At 33.5% G+C, this 22545-nt stretch overlaps 13 protein-coding genes across 13 annotated transcripts; 6 read left to right on the top strand and 7 right to left on the bottom strand.

Annotated features, from left to right (window-relative positions):
• Window positions 1-181: 181 nt before the first annotated feature.
• Window positions 182-1651, bottom strand: NAEGRDRAFT_62160 (uncharacterized protein; the record flags this gene model as incomplete). Its single annotated transcript, XM_002682161.1, has 2 exons — window positions 182-538; window positions 581-1651. 2 exons carry the CDS (start codon window positions 1649-1651, stop codon window positions 182-184), a joined length of 1428 nt encoding a protein of 475 aa, XP_002682207.1.
• Window positions 1652-3964: 2313 nt separating this feature from the next.
• On the top strand, window positions 3965-4990 carry NAEGRDRAFT_62159 (uncharacterized protein; the record flags this gene model as incomplete). Its single annotated transcript, XM_002682345.1, has 1 exon — window positions 3965-4990. One exon carries the CDS (start codon window positions 3965-3967, stop codon window positions 4988-4990), a length of 1026 nt encoding a protein of 341 aa, XP_002682391.1.
• A 129-nt stretch (window positions 4991-5119) lies between these two features.
• On the bottom strand, window positions 5120-6324 carry NAEGRDRAFT_78003 (ubox domain-containing protein; the record flags this gene model as incomplete). Its single annotated transcript, XM_002682160.1, has 1 exon — window positions 5120-6324. The coding sequence occupies one exon, from the start codon at window positions 6322-6324 to the stop codon at window positions 5221-5223; it is 1104 nt and encodes a 367-aa protein (XP_002682206.1). The 3' UTR covers window positions 5120-5220.
• Window positions 6325-6812: 488 nt separating this feature from the next.
• NAEGRDRAFT_78002 (uncharacterized protein) lies at window positions 6813-8325 on the bottom strand (the record flags this gene model as incomplete). Its single annotated transcript, XM_002682159.1, has 1 exon — window positions 6813-8325. The coding sequence occupies one exon, from the start codon at window positions 8323-8325 to the stop codon at window positions 6931-6933; it is 1395 nt and encodes a 464-aa protein (XP_002682205.1). The 3' UTR covers window positions 6813-6930.
• Window positions 8326-8523: 198 nt separating this feature from the next.
• On the top strand, window positions 8524-9814 carry NAEGRDRAFT_56687 (DUF849 domain-containing protein; the record flags this gene model as incomplete). Its single annotated transcript, XM_002682344.1, has 2 exons — window positions 8524-9018; window positions 9083-9814. 2 exons carry the CDS (start codon window positions 8524-8526, stop codon window positions 9698-9700), a joined length of 1113 nt encoding a protein of 370 aa, XP_002682390.1. The 3' UTR covers window positions 9701-9814.
• On the bottom strand, window positions 9790-10959 carry NAEGRDRAFT_45611 (uncharacterized protein; the record flags this gene model as incomplete). The annotated part of the gene is made up of 1 exon (XM_002682158.1): window positions 9790-10959. One exon carries the CDS (start codon window positions 10957-10959, stop codon window positions 9790-9792), a length of 1170 nt encoding a protein of 389 aa, XP_002682204.1.
• Window positions 10960-11094: 135 nt separating this feature from the next.
• Window positions 11095-12222, bottom strand: NAEGRDRAFT_62154 (uncharacterized protein; the record flags this gene model as incomplete). The annotated part of the gene is made up of 1 exon (XM_002682157.1): window positions 11095-12222. One exon carries the CDS (start codon window positions 12220-12222, stop codon window positions 11095-11097), a length of 1128 nt encoding a protein of 375 aa, XP_002682203.1.
• A 400-nt stretch (window positions 12223-12622) lies between these two features.
• Window positions 12623-13957, top strand: NAEGRDRAFT_62153 (uncharacterized protein; the record flags this gene model as incomplete). The annotated part of the gene is made up of 1 exon (XM_002682343.1): window positions 12623-13957. The coding sequence occupies one exon, from the start codon at window positions 12623-12625 to the stop codon at window positions 13955-13957; it is 1335 nt and encodes a 444-aa protein (XP_002682389.1).
• A 262-nt stretch (window positions 13958-14219) lies between these two features.
• NAEGRDRAFT_62152 (uncharacterized protein) lies at window positions 14220-15414 on the top strand (the record flags this gene model as incomplete). The annotated part of the gene is made up of 3 exons (XM_002682342.1): window positions 14220-14648; window positions 14699-15024; window positions 15075-15414. The coding sequence occupies 3 exons, from the start codon at window positions 14220-14222 to the stop codon at window positions 15412-15414; spliced, it is 1095 nt and encodes a 364-aa protein (XP_002682388.1).
• Window positions 15415-15511: 97 nt separating this feature from the next.
• Window positions 15512-16722, bottom strand: NAEGRDRAFT_78000 (uncharacterized protein). The gene is made up of 3 exons (XM_002682156.1): window positions 15923-16722; window positions 15716-15861; window positions 15512-15647 (listed from the first exon to the last, which is right to left on the bottom strand). The coding sequence occupies exons 1-3, from the start codon at window positions 16707-16709 to the stop codon at window positions 15531-15533; spliced, it is 1050 nt and encodes a 349-aa protein (XP_002682202.1). The 5' UTR covers window positions 16710-16722; the 3' UTR covers window positions 15512-15530.
• A 530-nt stretch (window positions 16723-17252) lies between these two features.
• On the top strand, window positions 17253-19409 carry NAEGRDRAFT_395 (uncharacterized protein; the record flags this gene model as incomplete). The annotated part of the gene is made up of 1 exon (XM_002682341.2): window positions 17253-19409. A coding segment is annotated over one exon (2157 nt), but the record flags the coding sequence as incomplete, so codon positions are not given.
• Window positions 19410-19504: 95 nt separating this feature from the next.
• Window positions 19505-19930, bottom strand: NAEGRDRAFT_29921 (uncharacterized protein; the record flags this gene model as incomplete). The annotated part of the gene is made up of 1 exon (XM_002682155.1): window positions 19505-19930. A coding segment is annotated over one exon (426 nt), but the record flags the coding sequence as incomplete, so codon positions are not given.
• Window positions 19931-20405: 475 nt separating this feature from the next.
• NAEGRDRAFT_45607 (uncharacterized protein) lies at window positions 20406-22310 on the top strand (the record flags this gene model as incomplete). Its single annotated transcript, XM_002682340.1, has 1 exon — window positions 20406-22310. One exon carries the CDS (start codon window positions 20406-20408, stop codon window positions 22308-22310), a length of 1905 nt encoding a protein of 634 aa, XP_002682386.1.
• Between the last annotated feature and the right edge of the window lie 235 nt (window positions 22311-22545).

Below are 22545 nucleotides of genomic sequence, written 5' to 3'. Positions count from 1 at the left end.
GAATATTATTGAAAATACTCGAAATTGATATCAGTTTAACAACAGTTGATGAACTTAAATTGAGTGCTATCTTTTCTTATTATTTGCAACAATCCACTCCAGAGAATTGAAAGAATTGGGCGACGAATTGCTTTAGATGGGTCTTACTTTATGCAGAATTGATATTTATGAATGATACACTTCATAATTTCTGTGTTTCAGCATTAACGACAGCTTCTAATATAATTTCTCTTAATGACTCATCAACATATTCAAATACACATCCATTTTGTTTAACTGCTTTCAATACAAATTCTCTATCTTTTCTTAATGATTTATCAACATATTCAAATGCATGTCCATTTTGTTTAACTGCTTCCAATACAAATTCTCTATCTTTTCTCAATGATTCATCAGCATATTCAAGTGCACGTCCATTTTGTTTAACTGCTTCCAATACAAATTCTCTATCTTTTCTTAATGATTTATCAACATGTTCAAGTGCCCAGCCATTTTGTTTAACTGCTTCCAATACAATTTCTCTATCTTTTCTTAATAACTTATCAACATAGCAAAGTTCGCGTCCATCTCATTTAACTACTTCCAATACAATTTCTCTATCTTTTCTTAATGATTCATCAGCACATTCAAGTGCCCAGACATTTTGTTTAACTGCTTCCAATACAATATCTCTATCTTTTCTTAATGATTCATCAACAAATTCAAGTGCACGTCCATTTTGTTTAACTGCTTCCAGTACAATTTCTCTATCTTTTCTAAATGACCTATCAGCATATTCAAGTGCATATCCATTTTGTTTAACTGCTTCCAATACAATTTCTCTATCTTTTCTTAATAATTCATCAACAAATTCAAATGCGAAGCCATTTTTTTTCACAGCACTTAATAAACATTGTTCTCCTTTAAAACATTCTGGTGCAATATAACCACATGTTCCGTGCTGTGTTAAGTATGTGTGTGCAGTATCAGGAGTAGAAAATATATTAGATGAATAAATTGGCTGACCTTTTGATAAAACAGTTCTGGCTATTCCCAAATCACCCAATGTAGCATCAATGACATCAAATGAATAACTGGTTGGCTCAAAAGTAATAAAGATATTTGCAGGTTTGATATCACTATGAATTATATTATGCTTATAGAGTTGGCATAATGCATTAGCAATTCTAATTAAAATTTGAATCGCTTCACATAAAAACAATTTTCCTGATTTGTTCTTTCCATATTTTTTCATATCCATTCCTCTGTATTCTGATACAAGTACAATTTCTTCACCAATTAGTTCCGAAACCTCATAAGTTACCACACTAGAATCGAACAACTGTTTCACAGTTTCAGCAAATCTCCATTCTCCTACTTGATAACCATCTGAATAAGTATCATTTGGATCATTACTTGGAAATATTCCATCAATTAGTTTAATAATTTTAACAACGTATTCATGTCCATCATCACCCAAACATTTACAAACCAAAGTATCACTTTTTGGATTTTCGAACACTTCTTGAAATTCAAATGATCGTCCTTTGATGCGAAATTGTTTCAATCGTATGATGGAAGTTATAAGATTTGGTGTGGTTTCTTCAACTTGAACTTGATCTATTTGTCCACCATCTCCAAAATCACTAACTCGTTTCTGTGGTGCAAGCATTGTTCAAACAATGTTTAAAGGAATTTTTTTGTTTTTGTTTTTTGAAACGTGATGGTATTACATGACCAACACACTGAAGAACACATTCTATCACGTTTTAATACTAAAGGATGGTAGCAATCCTATCAATGATAACAATTACTGTTCGTTGTTCCACAACACCACTAACACCACTAACACCATTCCGAAATAATTCTACATATGAATATGATAATACGCTTTAATTTTGTTATTTTTTTCATAAAATCGTAATTTACAGTTTTCATCACATATTTTAATTATTTATTATTTTATAAAAAATACCTCTTTTTCAAAAATATGATGAGACCAACCACAGCAACACAACTACACGGAACATCATGCACAACATCACCAAACCTTATATTTATTGTAAGAAGATTATGATGAGAGTTCACTGGTGAGAGTCCATATGTGATTACTCGACACTCTAGGTTTAAACATTTTTGAATCTATTCGTGAAAATCGTAATAATTGTTGTTGGATTGTTGTTTCAAGGTTGTTGTTGTTGATATTGTTAACAAAAATTTAAATTACCAACAACAAAATACTCCACCAACCATCAAGAGTAGTTTGGGAAAAGTTTCAACCTCATCACCTACAATTATTGCACAAATCCAATAATGATGTTAGCTTGAAACATAATTGTTCATATCCTAAAACAATTAATTCTACCTTTATACCAACATTTAACATAAACCAGGTACTGGTATTGTTGCAAGATTAAGATATGCTCAACTACCTGAATTACACTAAAGCTTCATTTCAACATCAAGCAGCAGTACTCAGGAGATATCATTTTAAGTGGAATTGGTGAAATGTCATTCTCTTTCCAATACTAATATTGCAAAAATTCTGCAATTCTTTCCAGAGGAGCTCTTCTAATTTGCCACGTTCTTGCTTTTCTCTACTGAACGAGGTCACCAATGAAATAACAACTGGCAAGACCATCAAACAACACAACAAATGAGAATCAAACAAGCCAATGTTTTGCTATCATTGGTTTGAGTATCCTTTCTCAACTTCAGTTCGAATTTTATTGGTGTAGGCCAGAATCATAATCCTCCTTTTTATGGATATTAAGAAGAATTTCCAAAGCATCATCCTTTTCACCTGCTCATTCTTCGAATCCCACAACAATTACTATTAGAAAACGTTTCAATGCATCTCGTGATGGAACTGGAGGTATTGAGGTGAATGCATGTTGTGGTTCAGTTTCTATGTCCAACACTAAATGTCTAGTTGTGACTATTCTCATTCTCAATATCATGGCATTTTGTGTTTTGCTAGCTCTCTTGATAGATATTTATATTGAAAAGGTTAATCAAAATTTGGAATCTATCACAAAGAGAGGTGAACTTCTATTCTGAAATTCTTTCATGTAACTCTCGAATTGCTGCCTCATTTTCCAATGAAATGTTACCAAATTCTTTGTGGACAGATATGACAAATATCATCCTAAATACATGACTCTGATGAACGAAATTATTTAATTGGTTCCACTTGCAACTGCTATTGGTCAAATTCAGAAATACAGTTTTAAGATTGAAATCAAACAACTCTACAAGTTGCTATTCGAATACTATAAGACACATCACTTCAAGCTAAGGTTAAACACTTCCTCATATCCTCCATCATTATCTGACTTCTTGATCTTGTTAGGATGTGATAACATATTTCTAGAAACATCCACAAAGATATTATACACTAATATCCACTTGGGAGAATATGGAAATCAATTGATTTATTCAGAAAATGAAGAATTTGTTCCACAATCAGCTGTAACAATCACTATTGGATGCACAAGTTTTAACAGAACAAACTTGATTGATACATTCACTTCTACCTGATGATAAACCACTTTCAATACAATCATCATTGATTAAACAATCTGGTATAAGTACGGAAGGTATTGGAAGACGTCTGGTTGGTATATTTAACATACGATGGACCACTATTTGGATAAGAAAGTTCAACACCACCACAACATTTTCACAATCTGTATTGTTATAACAATCAAGAACACAAACTCTTTCCCAATATTTTATTCTTGAACCTTAACCATATTATAATTATTTGGAACATTTAGGATTTATTAGAGAACAGTCAATGTAGGATACCAACAAGTAAGGTGATTTACTTCAAAGCAAGTAAATCAGCAAATGAATCTGAAGTAACTGATGAAACTTTAAAGACTTTATTATGATTAAAAAACGTATTTAGAAATGTTTCTAGTACAGAGACCGACAACTTCAATACTATTATAATATTAATATAATTAATTCTTTAAGAAAAATGTACAAACAACAACAACTTCAACTTCAACTCTTCTTTTCCAAAACATTAAATTGCTCCGCAGAGAAGGCTCAAGTGAATTCCTCTCGGAACGAATTAATCATCATTGATCAAACAAATAACAAGATTAACATTTACGATTTGATATCGTGCTCTCTCAAATATGTGATTGGATTCTCTGTTTCCGTATGGATGGAATACATTGATCAATCATCCTCACAATTCCGAGCTATTAGTATTGCTGTGGATGAAACGAGACCTGATGAAGCCATTCTCCTCCTCGAATATCAAATGAAAAGAATTATGACTAAAATTCCATTGGGAAGAAGTTTAAATTCTTCATATCGATTGGCTAGTTGGAGAGTTGTGAGTGAAAAGCAGAGTGTTTCGGTAGAGTTTAGTCATTCTCTTTCGTGTGATGGAGAAGGAAGAGTTTATTCCATGTTTAATATTAATGGAAAACCGAGAGGGCAGGTGGGTGTGTTTGATTTTGATAGTGGCAAATTGTTGGGTGTGTTCGATTTCAATAACATTCCACAATCATTTGGAATTTTTTCGTTTTATGCCACTAAGGACTATTTCTATATTACTTTTGCTGATAATGCAAGATACACCTACATTAGAGCATTTCACAAGAACTTTCCAAAAGATAATCAATTTTTCACAATTGAAAATTCATTGAAAATCTTTACTACTTTTGATGAATGGGATATTAGAGGATGTCATTGCAGGATTAGTCACATTACAGAGTTATTGGAAAAGAACAAATTTATTTATAGGAGTCTATACAATATAATTGAACGAACGTTCACAAGCTCAATGAATAGTTCATCACTGATTCATTTTGATAATAAGGTGAAATCAATTATTCATTATGATAGTAAGAGAGGGGAATTGTACTGCTCTGAACAAGAGAGAATTCTCGTCTTTAAATATCCTCCTTCTGGAGCGTATTTATCATGGTTTTGTAACAAGTTATTCAAGTTGGCTAGGAATTGCTTTTTGGTGGATATTTCCTTTAAATAATTTTAATTGGATTATTTTGAATGTGGAGAATATTCAGAATGAGAGAATCCATTATTAAGTGAATTGAAATTGATGTTAAGGATTGAAGCTTTCCTTAACATTAATTCATCTTGGATGTGATTTAACTTTCCAAAATATAGTATTTTATTATACACTTTCAAGTTAGATCAATATATTATTTACAATTTTCCTTTTCTATTATTTACAATGAATTGTTATTTACAAAATCTCTACTTTCTCCTATCATTTCTTCCAGATGCTGAGCTAAATGCAGAGAATAATCCAACAGCAATCAGAGCACCAGCACCTAAAATTCCTGCTCCCATAGCTAACCATTGGGTTGTGGAAAGTTCCTCTGTGGCAGATTGAGCATTGTTGGCTGTTTGAAGGGCAGCCTCTCTTTCTCTCCTTACTTTTCGTTCCTCCTTTTGTTTGGCTTTTTGGAATTGTTTCATTCTGTATCGGTATTCAAATTCCTCTCGTTTCTTATTCTCCTCATCGAGATGTTTCTTAATTTGTTGGTAGGCCAGTGCATGAGTAGTATCATATTTGGTTTCTAATTGATCAAGCATATGTTTAACAGATTTAAATTGATGACTATCGAATGAAAAAATTGCTGATGAATCCTCTCTAATGATCAAATGTGTCGATTCCAACAATTCATATTCCAACTTGTTGAACCATTCATCAAGATTTCCCGACATTTCCAAATCACGTTTCAGAACCATCATTCTCAACTTGATGAGCATGATCTTTTCCCACATGGTTCTCTTCTCATTCTTATCTACATAAATCAACAGATCACTATCAATCAAATCAAGACAATCAGCAATCCCTTTCTTGTCCTCCAACTTTTGTTCCAACAAGCCAATCAACTTGTTACAATACTTTTCCTTAGCCTGCTCTATCAAATTCTTCGTACTATAATTAGGAATCAGTTGATTCACATTGCCAGCAAGTCGTTTCTTACTAATCGGACAAGTTCTACTCTTTTCCAACCACTTTTCAATCGAACTTCTCTCATACGTAATTCCACTATCAGCCAAAACAACAGGATCAACCATCAATGTATGACTTATTGGACAAATATGATTTTCGTGTTCCAAATTATCTTTCCATTTTTCAATCTTGTCCTTTTCTTCCGTCTCCAATTGTTGCGAAAATCTATTATTCGACGAGTCCGATGAACAACTTTTCAGAGATAGCCTCCTTCCCATAACACCCATAACACCGGTGGCTCCCTGCAGCTGATTCAAACCACCACTCAATGAAGATGTATTTGCTGATGCTGGTGATGAGGAGGAAACGGCAGCAGTTGAAATGTGTTGTTGCATTTTTTTTGTTTTTATTTTTATGAAAGTTGCACGATTGGAACTTTTTTGGTGAAAATTGTTGCCTTTTGGAACTTTTTCGTCAAACGTGTCAATTCAATAATTGGAATGCATTTTACAATGAGATTAAAAAGGGTCAACTTGGAAAGGTCATCATGAAGTTGTAATAGGGTGTGTGGTTTTTGGTTGGTTGGTTTGAAAAAAGAATTACAACAAGTTGAGATTTTGGTTGTCAAATTTTACTCAACTCGATTTTGGACATCATGCTGGGAATAATGTCAAGTTAATCAGGAGTATGATTTGGACCAAGATCAGCTGTTCATAAGCCTCTCCAATTCTACTCTACGAATTGGACATCTCCGTGAAAGTTTTGTCACTTGTTGTAATCCCACTTGCTGTGTTAGTATTGTTCATGCATTGGTCAATCATGACAGACAATTCTTTTAGGTTTTGGTTCAAAAAAATGAATAAAATATTTACATTAAATTATATTAATTGTGAGTACACTTTACAATGATATAGGGAACACGTTGAGCTGTGCTAATGTTGGAATCTGTCGAAGGAAGATAGTATGCATTTGGAATGATTGAGTGAGAGAGGATTTTCAAATTATTTTGTTGTAGCATGGAAGCTTAATTGAGAGAGATTATAGGTTCTCATTCCTTGGTGATCGGTTGCAATGGCATCTTCATCTTTGAGTTGGAAGGAAATCCAGCACTGAGCATGAGGTTTCCTTGATAAGAGACGTGATACTTCACTCAGCAATACCTTATCAACATCTGTTAACATTTCACTAACTGCAAAGCAAGTGATAAAATCGAATGATTCATTGGTTGAGAGATTGTTAATTGGTTGATCCAAATCATGAACAAATAAATTTGAGTAAATATTCCATTCCTTTGCTTTTTTAAGCATTCCTTGTGAGAGATCGAGACCAGTCATTTCCAATTTCTTTACACGTGGACTAATTATATTATTAATTGATCTTCCAATAAGACCATTTCCTGTTGCCAAATCAAGAACTTTGAATGTTTCATTCGCGAATTGAGGAGAAGATAATTGTTGATCAGCATATTGCTTCAACTCATTGACAACCCAACTAATCATATTCTTTTGATAATCAGAGACTGAGGTAAGAAATTCCCACTGCTCACTATGTTTGTCAAACTTGGCAGCAATTTCTTGCTTGCTCATGGTTTCAATATTGAAATTCTTTCCAAGTTTGTTTAAATTTTCAGGTGTCAACTTTTTGGAAGCATTGCTATTGGATGTTGCTGTCTCGCTTTGTTGAGCACTCTCACTGGTTACCTTATTCAAAATTGTAGATCTTGAAAGAGCAATCTTTTTACCATTCGGTGGGCTTCCCAAATAAACAGTAGCTTCCCATGATTGTGTCGACTTTCCCAAATGCAATGGCTTTGCCACAACCACAAGCTCATCACCAACACTTGCACTCTTCAAGAATTGATTAAAATTATCCAATACAACCATTCCACTTCCCTTCAAATATTGTGTTGCAAAAATCAAGGCACCAGTTCCAATAGCAGTATCACACAATGTTGCAAATGAACCTCCATGAACCAATCCAATAGCATTCATATGAACATCACTCAATTTCATGGACATTTCCACAAACAATTCATCAATATTTGATCGATCCTCCTTCAACACCATATTCAATTTTGTAATTTTAACTCCCAGCATTTCATTCAATTGTCCCTTCTTATTCAACATCATCTCGGCCATCATTTTAATTTTTCCATTTTTCTTTATCATTTGATCATCATTGATTTGATCGGATATTTGATTAGCATAATGATGAGACAATGAAGAATGAAATGATTGTCTTTGGAAATTATTCGCCATCATCATCAATTCATTATTATTGTTAATAATATTATTTGACTTTTTTCCGAAACTCTTCATTCTACAATTCCTAGCTGAGGTGAGAGTATTACTCTTCAGTAAGCCAGCTGCAACAATCCCTCCTCCAAATCTTTTCATTTTTTTCTGAAGAAAATTGTAAACAAAGCAAAAGGATAGCAAGTCATCAGATTCTTATTAGAACCAATAAAGATGGAGTTGGACACGTAATTTTCTATTAAATTGTATAATCTTGCAGTATTGTAACACTATTTAATATAACTATGAACTTGTGAAGAACACGAAATTGATTTTAAAAATAAAAAAATACAAAAAAAAATGATCAATATCAGTAGGAGGGTAATTTGCTCACCTTTGAAAAAGATCAATTCTCATTGGTTGTTATCCATTCCGTCATCTTCATCGTCATCATCAATTAAATTTTCTCTTAATGATGATTTGGATAAGAATTTGAAAAGAAATTATTCCAAACTTCCTGCAGTGATTACAGCAGCATTAACGGGTGATGTACCAACAAAGAATAAACACATGAATGTTCCGATTACACCTGAAGAGATTGTTCATGATGCTTGTGAGGTATTTGAGGCTGGTGCTCGAATGATTCATGTTCATGTGAGGGATGATGAAGGAAAACCAACATGTAAGGCTGAATATTATGAAAGAGTATTGGAAGGAGTGAGGAGAGATTGTCCTGATATGATTTTACAATTTTCTACTGGAAATTATTGGCCAAACTTGGAGGAGAGAGTGAAATGTTTCACTTTGGATAAGAAACCAGAGATGGGATCTTGGACTCCTGGTTCTGTTAATTTTGTAAGTTTTTTAATAATTATTTTGGAGTTTATTAATCAATGGTGGTATTATTTGTTTTAAATAGTTACCTTCTAGAAAGAGTACAGACATTTATTGGAATACTAATGAAGATCTTGAACAAATTATTAAGGTATTCAAGCAGAATGGTGTCAGACCTGATGTTGCCATCTTTGATGCCTCCATGCTGTATAGAACTCACATGATGTACAAGCTTGGGTGGATTCAAGGCCCAGTCCGATTAATGTTCGTATTTGGAGGTTATATGGCCATGCCTGGTAGACCCTCTCTTATCAAGTTTTTAATTTCAGAATGTGACAGCCTATTTGGACCAGGAAATTACACGTGGTGTGGTGTTGGTGTAGGATGGAATCATACTGAATTCCAGAAAATTACATTGGAATTGGGAGGACATCCAAGAACAGGATTTGAGGACAGTTTCCTTATCAAGAGAAGAGTAATTGCCAAAAATAATAGACAACTCGTTGAGCATTTAGCTCAATTATGTGAGGAAAACGAAAGACCAGTAGCAACTGCAGAGCAAGCTAGAAAGATTCTTGGATTGGATGTTCCAGTCGATACTAACATTGAGGGACTTGTGCTACCTACCGAATCTAAATCGACAGTTATTGGATGGAATAAGAATGATAATGGAAAGGATGACTTTTATCAAAAAACTGTTTAATAGGAAGAAATCAAATCGTTACCATTGTATATTTAGAAATTGTATATTATTATTATTTGGAATATTTGTAACGAAATTATTTCACACAATTATTGAATACAGAGAAAGTTTTTCAATTGATAGTATTCCTCAATTTTCTCATTTCTCTCATCATCAACACCATAGTTTGGATCATTCGAATAATCAACCAATCCATAAGCATGCTCTATTGGAATAGGAACATACTCAAGGATAGAATTACAAAACCACAAGAAATACTCATCTTGCATCAATGCTCCAAATTTCAATCTTTCAAACCTATGAGATTCAAAACCCAGATGTGAGAATATTTCGCTCTCATCAATCCCCAACACTCTTACCAATTCTTTAATTCCCTTCTTTACACATTTTGCTTTTTTGATAATTGGAATTTGCTCACCATTATAGATTGCCACAAGTGTCGATTCAACATGGCAAGATCCATTAAGTATCACATGCAAACTGAGGTGTGAAAGCTTTTCTTTTAGGAAAATATCAAATATTACATTAATACTGGCGACGAAATCTGCACGGACCGTTCTTACGTGAAAATAGTTCAAGTTTCCATTGAGAACTTTTTGAACGAAACAAACATCCTTCATATCTGAAGAAAATATTGGAATTGATTGTAGATCTGAAATTACACTATGAAAAACTTGACCTTTCGTATAGTAAGTTTGCTTTTGTAATTGCTCCAAGAAACGTTTCGACTTGAAAATGCAATACTTCCTCACGAATTCATAATCATATAGAATTGGTAATTGATTCAAATTTCCATTCCACATTCTTCCAACAATCGAATACCAAAATGAAGGATTCCAATATAGGTTGCTCATCATTTCCTTATTAAGTAGGAATATTTCATTCACAAGTACATTCTCAACACCAATGAATGCGTAAATTTCCAACCATATATCACTATTGAGGTCAGTCAACTTTGTTAATATTTCTTCCACTTGAGTTTTTTCTTCTTGTTTCTCTGAAGATAATTCTGAGGAATGAATTTTCCTCACCTTTAGTGGTTTGACAACTTGTTGATGTAATAACCTTTTCATTATTTCCTCTCTCGAAATTCCAAAATGGTTAATCACTAGAGTGTTCTCATCTAATTCATAAGTTTCAATTATTTCCGAGCGAATGGAATGATCAAAATTTCCGTTAAGCCAACTCTCATATTGATGATCATCCTCTGGATTGGTTCTTTTTCTTTTATTCTCTTGGTGTGAAGTGCGTTCTTTCATTTTTTTTGTTGTTTGGAAAATTCGTTCGATTCTTTACCACGTTTATTTTTAGTTGACAGACAACAAAACTTTTTGCAATCCAGTACATATTTATTTCGAGTCAAAATTGTAAGGATACATAACATTGAATGTCAATTAATTATCACAATGGATCATAATATCTGAATAATGTAAATTTTTCATCATTATTCTCTGATATTTACATTTGGCAGATCCAAGCAATAATTCACACACAAAATCAAGCTCATCCAATGTTGAAGGAAGATACAGACCTTTTCCTACTCTACCAAATCTTCCACTTCTTCCAGTTCTTATTCTACTCAGTGCTGCATCACAAATCACATCAAAATGAACAATAAATTCACATGAATGCATATCAATTCCATACCAATCATCATGAATTCCAACAACGGTATCAAAGTATGGAAATAATCTATCCATTGGTGTTATTGTAATGGAGGGAAGTATGTCACTTTGTGTTAAAATCTCTTCTAATTTCTCCTTGTTTTTAGAATTATTACAAAATATTACATTGGATGGAAAAGTAGTGTTGACACGTTCCTTCAATGTTGCAAGTTTTTGCTCCAATTTTGGACAATAAACAAAACTTTCAGAAATATTTCTTCCCAATTCACTATCTTGTTGAATGATACGTGAATGTTTCAAATGCTGATCATGTATATAACATTCTGGTGGCAATTTACTTGAACCAACACAAATAATTTCAGTTTCGTTTGGAATTTGTTGTAAAATTCTCTTAATACATCTTCTAGTTGGTGATCCAATTTGTAACATGACATTCATTTCATCACATGCTAGAATTTTCAATTTGGATACATTAATCTTCTTTTCAATGACTATTGATGGAGTGGTTATGAGAATTCTCGGATTTTCATTCACATTATCAGAAATTGTTGCATTTCTAATATATTCACCCAAGTAAATCATGGCTTTGGTTATTTGTTTTCCTAAATATTCATTCGGAACAAGAATTAAACCTTGCAATTCTACACCATTATCATCATCATCCTTTTGAAAATCAACTGTTTTCAATACTTTAATAATTAATCCAATGGTTTTGCCCTCTCCTGATCGACCTTGAACGATCATTGAACTGTTTGATGGTTGTTGTTGTGATGGTTGTGTTTGTTGTTGTTGTGGATTTAATATTTCTTGTTGGATAGAACTCATGGTTTCAAAACCATAGCCATATATTCCTCTCAAGAGATCATCTGTCAACAATAAATTATCGAAACTATTCATATATTGTTTGTTTTTTTTTAGTATTTTTGAATTTGTTTCAGATTGATTGAAAATTAATTCACAAGTTGTGTAATATTTTTAGAAAGTAGTAAATTTAGAAATTGATCCAAACCTCCAAACACCATGGATTCTGGACACACAAATTATATCACTCCTTAATAGAATTGAACTTCCTAAGGTTCTACGAGTGGTGATCATTGTAGTCTTGATATTGATGGAAGGTTTTCTATACCAAAACATTTACTTATTAAACTCTTAACAATTTCTGTGTAATAGAAAATTGAGGACTGGTGAGTAGATGAAACTCTGGATAGTATAAAGTATATGTGAGAGGACTGAAATCATCTCTTAGGAGGCTACTACTCATTTCTGAGAAATTAATACAATTGCAACAAAAAAAATGTCAGAAAGAGTATCATTACATATTAAGGATTACTCTGTACAGGCCGAAAATGCCGTTGATAACACAGATGATCAAACTGCCTTAATAATATGTCAGTGCATTATTGAACATCCTACTCTCGCATTACATACAGAGTTTCTTCAGGGCAGTGTAACATTTGAACAGAGAGTGAATGAACAATCATTTGCATTATTTCAAAAACAAAGACTAAGGGAAGCTCTTGCTTTGGTGTTTTTTTCAATGTCCATCAAGAACATTAAGGGAGAACGAAACAAACAAATAATGCACAATTACGAAATCTATTCAACAATATTGGAGAATAGTCCAAAGAATGACAATATTTGGAATGAACTGAAGAGCGTTTATAATACTTTTAGAAATATTGGGGGTGTTGAAGTTGCTTATAATTCAAAGCAACTCGATGTCGAATACTTTGAAAATGAAAAGTACTGGATTGATGGTTTATCTCAACTCTATCTCTCTTATTTTGCAAAAACGATACTGTGTAGAGAGGAACTTGTTATGGAATCAATGAAAAATCTTTCGTTTTACTCTACTATTTGCCCAAATGACCAAACATACTTCTCGTTCATTACAGATTTTGTGAAAGTTATTCCTAATGATGAAATAGAGCCATTTGTTGCATCTCTTCTCATGAATAACATTAAATTAGAATTTGTTATTGACCTTGTTGAAAAGGAAATCATGAGGTCCTATTATTACAAACAAGAAAGGCTCCAAACTTTAAGACATGTTTTAAACGTGCTAAATACACCCCAAACTCCAATGGATCTTGATGATTATATTAATGGTTTGATATTTGGAAAGGAAAGATGTGATGTATTGAAAATTTCAATATTGGTCAATGGAAGAATTAGTGACAGGGAAGATAAAATCTATTGCCTTTCAAATCTTATTCAGTACATTAGCGAAATGACTGCTCAAGATAGTAAGGAAGAGAAGATAATTTGTGATACATTGAAACTGTTTGCATTTGAAATGATTAGACCAATTATTAGCTCCCTATCAAATATTCTGACCTATCCACATTCACTCTCAAATATTATTACAGCTGTTATTAACAATACAGCGACGGGCTTGGAGAGTGATGAGAGGATTTTGGTTGTGTTTTCAATCTATGCCTCAAAAATTGAACACTTACTCAATCATATAGGTGAACAAGAAAGTAGAATGGTTCTTTGTTTTGCCTTATCTGAAATCTATTCAAGACTAGCAGAGGTGAGTCAACAATCTCTTTATATTGAGAAGAGAGATTTTTATGGTAATGCTTGCTGGAATTCCATTTCTCCCGATGATGAAGATGATTGTTAATTATTAGTTATAAATCTCTTTATAAAAGTGTTTGAATATGATGATGAATGATCGGGTGATGATGAACTTTAAGTTTACGATCTTTTTTAAAAAATGAAAAAATCAACCGTATTAAGGCCAACACTCAAAAGTTGTGCTTCATCATCAGAGGGAAAAACAAAGAGTACAACATCTTCAATCGGATCCATTAAGAAAACAACAACGGGAATTAGTAGTATTAAAAAAACCACAGCATTAAATTCAGATTCATCATCCGTATCGGATGCTACTAAGATTGTATCAAAACCAAAAATCTCATCATCATCATCATGATCATGTAAATAAAACCTCTTCATCTTCTTCATCTACTACTACTACTACTTTGGGGAAACAATCAACAACATTAGAAACTAAATCAAAGACAGGCAAGCTCACAACACCAGAAGAAGATTTGTATAGTATCCAATCAGAATCATCTGGAAATGGATCTTATGTTTCTCATATTGAACATTTGGCTGGTCCTATCTTGTTTTCTGCACCTCATGGCTTGCAGGTTTATAGAGGAGGAGAGGAATCACAAGATTCCGAACGAGTTCATTCCAAGGAATTGTACACGAATGAGATTTGTCTCCTTCTCTCATTAAAGATTAAAAAGTATTTGGGAATTGAGGCAAGTTTTGTGATTTGGAATCCAAAGACAGCAAAACCAAAGGTTTGTTTTCATATTTGTTGTGTGGAATATTTAGCAATTCACGAGATTAGGATAAAAGTAATTTGGATCCAAACTATCTGGTTGCTTCACAATTTATGAGCTCACCATTCCATCGTTTCCTTCATAAACTCAAGAAACAGTACGATGGATTTCCAACTCTTCATGTTGATATTCATGGTAAAATCAATAGAAAGGCCGATAGAAATATTGATATTGGAATAGCTCCAATGATGGCTTTGTGGAAGGATCAAAAACTTGCTGAAAAGGTAAAGAAGGATTTTTGTGATCGAATGCAAAAGGCAGTTAGCACTTGTAAAAAGAAATATTCTGGATTCAAGTTGACCATTGATAGAGATCCTTATCTTAGTGGTTATTGGTAAGTTACTGAAACTTGCACAATCGAATATTAATGAAATTATCAATTAGGGGAGATAATACTGTAACAACAATTAGTCATCAATCTATCTTATTGGGAATGCCAGGTTTGCAACTTGAAATACCAATGGATGTAAGGAAAGATCTCATGACCAATGATGATTTGGTGGAGCAGCTTGCCAAAGCAATTGCCGAAAGCTACAAGACCTCTGTTACCTCAATATTTTCAAAGGAATGGAAAGAAGTGGAAGCAAAGCTTGATGCTGTCAAGACTGAACTGTTATCTCATGAACAAACGAAACATAATTCCAAAACATTTGATTCAATGATTTCTCAAATGATATCCGAATTTGAGATTATTGAAACATCTCAAAAAGGTAAAAAGATTTGATTCCACCAAACTTCAAAGTAAATATTCGACCGTTGTAAATATTAAACTGTAGTCCTCATAATTGAATTGTTTTTACAATAAATTATGAGAATTTGTTGGACAAAATGACAAAAAATTTATTCAGATCTGTAAGTTGTCATTTGAGCATTTCTACTTCTGTAAGCTTGACCTGGGAATTGATCTCTTTGTTTGAAATCACTGACCCATCCCTTTTCAGTGTATACTTGCATATGCTATATAAGAAACATCATTAGCATAATTAATAAGATTAGTTGGTGTGAAATATTTCATAACTACTTACTCCGTGAGGATGTCCAGGAACAGATCCAAAGATGGCAACATCACCAACCTTTGGTGGACCAGAAACCTTCTTGAATCCAGCCTTTTCAAGACTTGGACCATAATCCTTAGCACTGGTAGTTCTTTGAATGGTCTTGCCAGTAGCAGCTAGAATTATTCGAATATTAATAGAGAATTAAAACTCCAAAAACTCCAACAATTCACTTACCTTCAACAGCAGTTCTGACAGCTCTAGCACAATAACCACCTGGCTTGGCAACATTTCCATATCTAGAAGAAATGGCAGCAGCAATCTTTGAACCGACTGGACCAGCAGGAGTATTGACAGTTGGTCTAGCAGCTACTGGAGCAGTTGGTCTAGTAGTTGGTCTAGTTGTTGGTCTTGTAGTTGGTCTGGTTGATGGTCTGGTTGGTCTAGTAGATGGTCTAGTTCTAGATGGTCCTCTAGTATTTCCACCTCTTCTATTACCTCCTCTAGTATTTCCACCTCTTCTGTTTCCACCTCTGTTTCCACCTCTAGTATTTCCTCCTCTTCTGTTTCCTCCTCTAGTGTTTCCACCTCTTCTTCCACCACCAGAATTAGCATTGGATCTTCTACCATTACCTCTTGATGATGAAGAAGCACCTCTTCTTCCATTACCTCTTGATGAAGAAGATGATCCTCTTCTACCACCACCTCTTGATGATCCTCTAGATGATGATCCTCTGGAACCACCTCTGGAACCTCCTCTTGATGATCCTCTGGAGCTTCCTCTAGAACCACCTCTGGAACCACCTCTGGAACCACCACTGCTTCTACCACCTGATGATCTGATGAAAGATTCAACCAAGGAATCAGCCAAAGCTTCTTCTTCATTGGCACAATCCATGCCAGAAGTTAATCTGTCGAGGGCATCTGTCATTTCGAATTCTGGTTCTTCGGCAGCTCTTGCTACAACAGCGAACAAGGCGAAGAGCAATAAAGCAACGCCCAAGATGAGAGTCTTTTTGTGCATTTTGACGTTTTTTTTTAGATGAAAAATGGCAGTTGACAGGAAATTTGATAATAATCGTGTGAATGTTTGATTATGATAATTGAATAATAATAATGAGAAATATTGGGATTGAAATCAAATTAAAGATATTAAGGACATTTGTTTCGAATAGCTTTATAATAATCTCATTTAAGGAAATTAGAAACTATTGAATTATCTTTCAGTCTGTTAAATTGAAAGTATTATGATTGTGAATGAATGTTCATTCTAGAAATGAATATTTCCAATAATTAATAATTTAAAAATTATTAAATTATTAAAAAAATGTCTCAACATCAACTCTTGGATCGATCACTGATTAGAAATGTATCAATTTGTGGAGAGTATTCATCTGGAAAATCAACACTCACCAAATTATTGATCAATCATTCTAATGATGATGTTGTTGATCATCGGAATAAAGATGAAGAAAATACAACAATAGCAACAAGAACAATATTTAAAACACAAATTCATTACAAGAAATTCATTGCCAAGACGAATAATTCGGAATGTAACAGTACTATCAATATATTGGATTGTCCTGGAAGATTGGAATTAACTTCCGAAGTGAATACAAGCCTTAGATTGAGTGATGGTTGTTTGTTGGTGGTCAATTTGGAGGGATACAATTCTTTGGGTTATCATTCAGAGATGGTATTGAGACAGGCTATCACTGAGAAACTTGGATTCATTCTCATGATTAACAAGTTGGAAGTTTTGTTATTGAGGAATGAATTTTCATTGGAGGAAATTTATCAGTGCATGTTGAGAATTATTGAATCTGTCAATGTTGTGATTTGTACCTATGCTGAGCAACCAGAACAGATTTATCCACAGAATGGTCATGTTGCTTTTGGATCTGCATTGGGAGGTTGGGCTTTTAATTTGCATGATTTTGCCAAGTTTTATTCGAAAAAGTTTGGAATGGATGTGAATGTTGTGGCAGAAAAATTGTGGGGAGATAATTACTTTGATGCTGAGAGTGGTAAATGGTTGAAAGACTCAAAGCAAGACAGTTTGGAAAGAGGTTTCTGCCAGTTTGTTTTGAAACCTATTCAAAAAGTTTTGCAAACATTGTACGAAAATGCAAGTCCAACACTGGAAGAATTGTTAAACCCTTTCGGTATTAGTATTTCCTCAGAAGAAAATGAATTGGAATTAACAGAATCAGTTATGAAACGGTGGCTTCCTGCCTCAAAAACTATACTCAATATGATTTATCAGCAGTTGCCTTCTCCAGAAAAGGCTCAACCACGCAGAGTTGAAAATATCTACACTGGTACTCTCACAGATACTTTTGGAACTGCAATCAAGGATTGTGATCCCGATGGTCCCTTAATGATGCATATTACTAAATCTGAAATTATTGATGGAATAGTTTATTCTGTAGGCAGAATATTTTCAGGAAAACTAAACATTGAGACACCAATTAGAATATTAGGACCAAAGAATGTATTTGAAGAAAAGACAGTAACTGGAATTGTGAAAATCAATGGTTCAATTGTTGAGCCAATTGAAGAAGCAACTTGTGGATCCATTGTTGGATTAATTGGAATTGAAAAGTTCCTAACATGTAGTGGAGCTACCATAAGTGAAAGCTCAAATCTGGAAGCTGAATCATTTGCCGAATTGAAATTACCTCATTCAATGATCAGCTATTCTGTAGAGCCGGAGAAACAAGCCAATCTTCCACAACTTATCAAAGGAATGGAATTGATTTGCAAATGTGATCCTTTAATGAAATTTTCTTTAGATGAATATACTGGTGAGAAAGTACTTTCTGTCGTAAGTGAAGTTCATTTACACTCCATTCTCAGTCAATTCAAACAAATTCATCCTTCAATTGAAATCCAAGTTGAAGAACCTATTGTTCGTTTGCTAGAAAGTATCACAGTTGAATCACACAGGGAAACACTTGCAAAATCACCTAACAAACATAATAGGTTCTTTATGAAGGCGGAACCACTTCAAGAGGAACTTTCAAATGAAATTGAGAGAGGATTAGTACCTGAGAATAATAGAGCTAGATACTTGAGTGATCAATTTGGTTGGAGTTTGGAGGATGCAGGAAAGATTTGGACTTTCGGACCAGACGCAAATAGTCCAAATGTATTAGTAAATCAAACGAAGGGTGTCATGAACCTTAATGAAATGAAGGACAATTCAATTAGTGCATTTAAATTTGCAATGAGTGAAGGACCAGTCTGTGGAGAAAGTGTCAGAGGCGTACGAATCAATCTCAAGGATGTATGCATGAACTCGGACTCTATTCACAGAGGAGCAGGTCAGATAATTCCAACAGTGAGACGATGTTGCCATGCATGTATTCTGGATTCTGAACCAACATTATTGGAACCAATCTTGTTAGGAGAATTTAAATGTAAGGAATCGGATTTGGGAACACTCTATTCAACATTAAATAGAAGAAGGGGAATAATCTTTGAACAAACTGAATGGCATTCAGACATACAAGTCAAAGGATATGTACCAATATCGGAATATTTTGGAATTCATGATATATTGATTGGTAATGGAATATTTTCTCAATTTATCTTTGATTATTGGCAACCAATTATTGGCTCCACCGATAGATTTACAGAATTAGTTAACAAGATTCGTATTCGAAAGGGTCTCTCTGAAACAGCCCCAACCTATTCTGAACTAGCTGACAGATTGTAACCCGAATTCATTTATCAAGCAGAAAATAAGCCAAATGATTCACTATTGGATTGGTCAATTGCATTGTGAAATAGGGCAATAAATTTCATTAATATTTATTGAAGCCAATTCAACCAAATAATAAATTCTTGGAAACTAATCACACCATTAGTATCCAAATCCAAACTCTTCAAACATTGTTCAATTTCTGCCATGGATGCACCAGCACGTTGAGTATAAAGTGCTCTGTAGAATTTCTCAAATTCATCCAAACATAAAACATGATTTCCATTAGTATCGTATACTTTAAATGAACTTGCAGCTTCAGTTAACAAGTCAACTCTCTTTTGGATCATGGAAAGTTCATTTGTTGATGCAATCTTTACCCAATATTCGTAAAATTCTTCAAATGATAAAACTCCGTCATTATTCTTATCCAAATACATTTGTAAAGCTTCAACTTCAACAGTAGAAAAATCAAAACCCAAATCACGAAGGATATCACCTAATTCATCAGTTCCCATTTGACCATTCCCATTCTTTTGTATTTAGTTTAGTTTCGAATAATGTCATTTTGTCATTAGAGTATTAAAGGATGAAAATTAATGATCGGAGAATGTATATTTTTGATACAATATCTTGTATTTAATATTTAATAAATATTCGAAACTCACCTTGTCATACTTTTGAAATAAACTCTTGATAACCATAGTATCAGTACATTTTACGATAGATGTCATGTTATTTTTTTTGATTGTTTGACATTTGGCATCAAATTAGAATATTCGTTTACGTTTTCTCTTATTTAACCAATGAACTTTTTAGAGATATTAAAATTTTCCCGCCCAAATTTTATTTCAATTTTTAATTTTAAAAAAAAATATTCAATTTACAAATTAAAATTTTAACCTCACAAATCAATTCTGAAGATGAGGAAAGAACATGAACAAGGATGAACTCTACGGCTAGTTTGATATCAAAATCGAGTTATTTAATAATAATAAATCATCATAAAAAATGATTCCATCACAACAACAAGAACAAACTTCGGGAAAAGATGAAGATGAAGAAATATTAAATCTCTTGCCAAAGGAACGCAAATCAACCAATAATCACTCGCAAAATCATGAAATATTCTCAATGTGTAAAGTTGGAAATTTGAATAGAATCAAGACTTTGCTGCCGACAATTCGTGATCCTAAGAATTTTATGGATAGCCATGGAAATTCAATGTTGTATTATGCTTGTTTGTGTGGCCAATTGAATGTGGTCAGATATTTGAGTGATTTGGGTCATCGTGATGATAGGTTTGGAAGATGTTTCCTGAATGCCTTGTCATTGGAAGTTAGAAGAATGTTAAAATTGTACAATAATTACAAATCTCATCGATCAACAGGTGGTGGCTCTGATGAGGTAGATCATGACGATGATTTGGAGTACTTGATGAAGTCGTATGCCATGAAGAGTATTGCGGAACAAGAGACTTCGTTTAAAAAGAGATTGGAAGAGGAAAGTTCACTTGTTACTTTGGAATCTTTCCTTCAAGAAACAGAAAATCCTAAAGATGACATTCTATTGAGAATGACTTTTAAGGGTAGTAAATCTGTTGCAGAGTACAAGTGTTCAAAGTGGATACTCCTTTCAAGGTGGCCTCAATTAGTATTGTTTGGATTGCAACAAAAGGCAGGTCAGAATAAGAAAAGAACAAGTCTAATTACAGAAGAGTTAAAGAAATCATTAACACACTCTGACATGGATTTATATCCTTTTAATTTGACAGCCACAGAGTTGGATACACTCAGTAAAAATAAGAACTCATCAAGATATGGAAAAAAGGTACCTCGTTTGAAAATTGAACAGAAAGATGTAAAGGAAAAATTCAAATATTCCACAATTCCAACAACACAAGAGGTGGATCAAGAATTGGCAAAGGAAAAAAATCTAGAGCAATTTAATAAGGAATTTTTCACCATTATTGATTTTGGTCTCGTACCATTTGAGAGAAGAATGTTTGAAATTGTACTTGTATGGTTGTATTGTGGAAAGATGGTTAATATGCAGCAAAAGAATTCCAAAATCTTTTTCCTTGAAGAGAATTTTGTCACTTGCATTAACGAATTGGCACAAGTTGCTCACTCTCTACGAATAAGAACTTTGGCAGAGCATATCAAGAATACATTCCTTAGTTTTGCTCCACAAGGCACTAAATTCCCTTGCCAAGTTATAAAAACTATGGAACAAGAGTTTTTTAAAATTATGAATGATCAAATCAAAGAAGAGTTCAATCCTCTTCCACTTTGTAAAGATCCTAACAATGAGAAGGAATCCTCTTTGAATTCTCTAAAGAAACTTACCTTCAATATGGCTATCACTTTCAAGTCAGAAAATCCAACAGAAACAACTCCAAGGTATCTTTGTAATAAGCAATTTTTGATGGATAGAAGCATCTTCTTTGATGTGATTGTAAATTGTGAATTTTCTGATGGGCAAGAATTTAGAAAGCAGGAAGCAAACAATGAAATTCCTCTAATTACCATTGAGCAATGCAACAATCTGGAAATATTTGAGCAGGTTGTTCGTTATCTCTATTCTGAATCCATTCAACCAACAAAGCAGAATGTCATTGATTTGTGGAGTATTTCTCACTTGTTCAATCTGCAAAAACTTGCCAGAATATGTGAGAACTTTATTTCATACAATGTCTCACAAGAGGATGCCGATATGTATCAATTGTACAAACTAGCTCACGTCATTGGAAGTGCAAAGCTAAAAGCTGAATGGGAAAGACAAACACTAGTTTATTTGAAGGAACAAATCAAGTTGAAAAAACTCGATAGTGAGAGTATATTGACGGAATTGAATGAACTTGGAGTTGATCCAGAAGTGCTTCACAAATTCAAGATACATCTTACAGGTTATTGAATCTTTCATGGTTTCTATTACAATAATTTACAATGAAAAGTATTGAAAATGATGGAGATTTGTTGGGATTTCATATTTCTCTCGTATCTTACCTACTTTCAAAACATTTCAAAACTAAGAAAAATTACAACTACAATGACTACAACAGAAGCAAGAAGCATCTCTGATGAGGAAAAGGACGTAATAAAGAGTCTATTCAGTAAATACGATTCGGTAGGTTTAGTTGTTTAACTTG

Source organism: Naegleria gruberi, assembly GCF_000004985.1.
Source record: "Naegleria gruberi genomic scaffold NAEGRscaffold_3, whole genome shotgun sequence".
Classification (NCBI taxonomy): domain Eukaryota; phylum Heterolobosea; class Eutetramitea; order Acrasida; family Naegleriidae; genus Naegleria; species Naegleria gruberi.
This window is presented reverse-complemented; position numbering and strand designations above follow the sequence as displayed.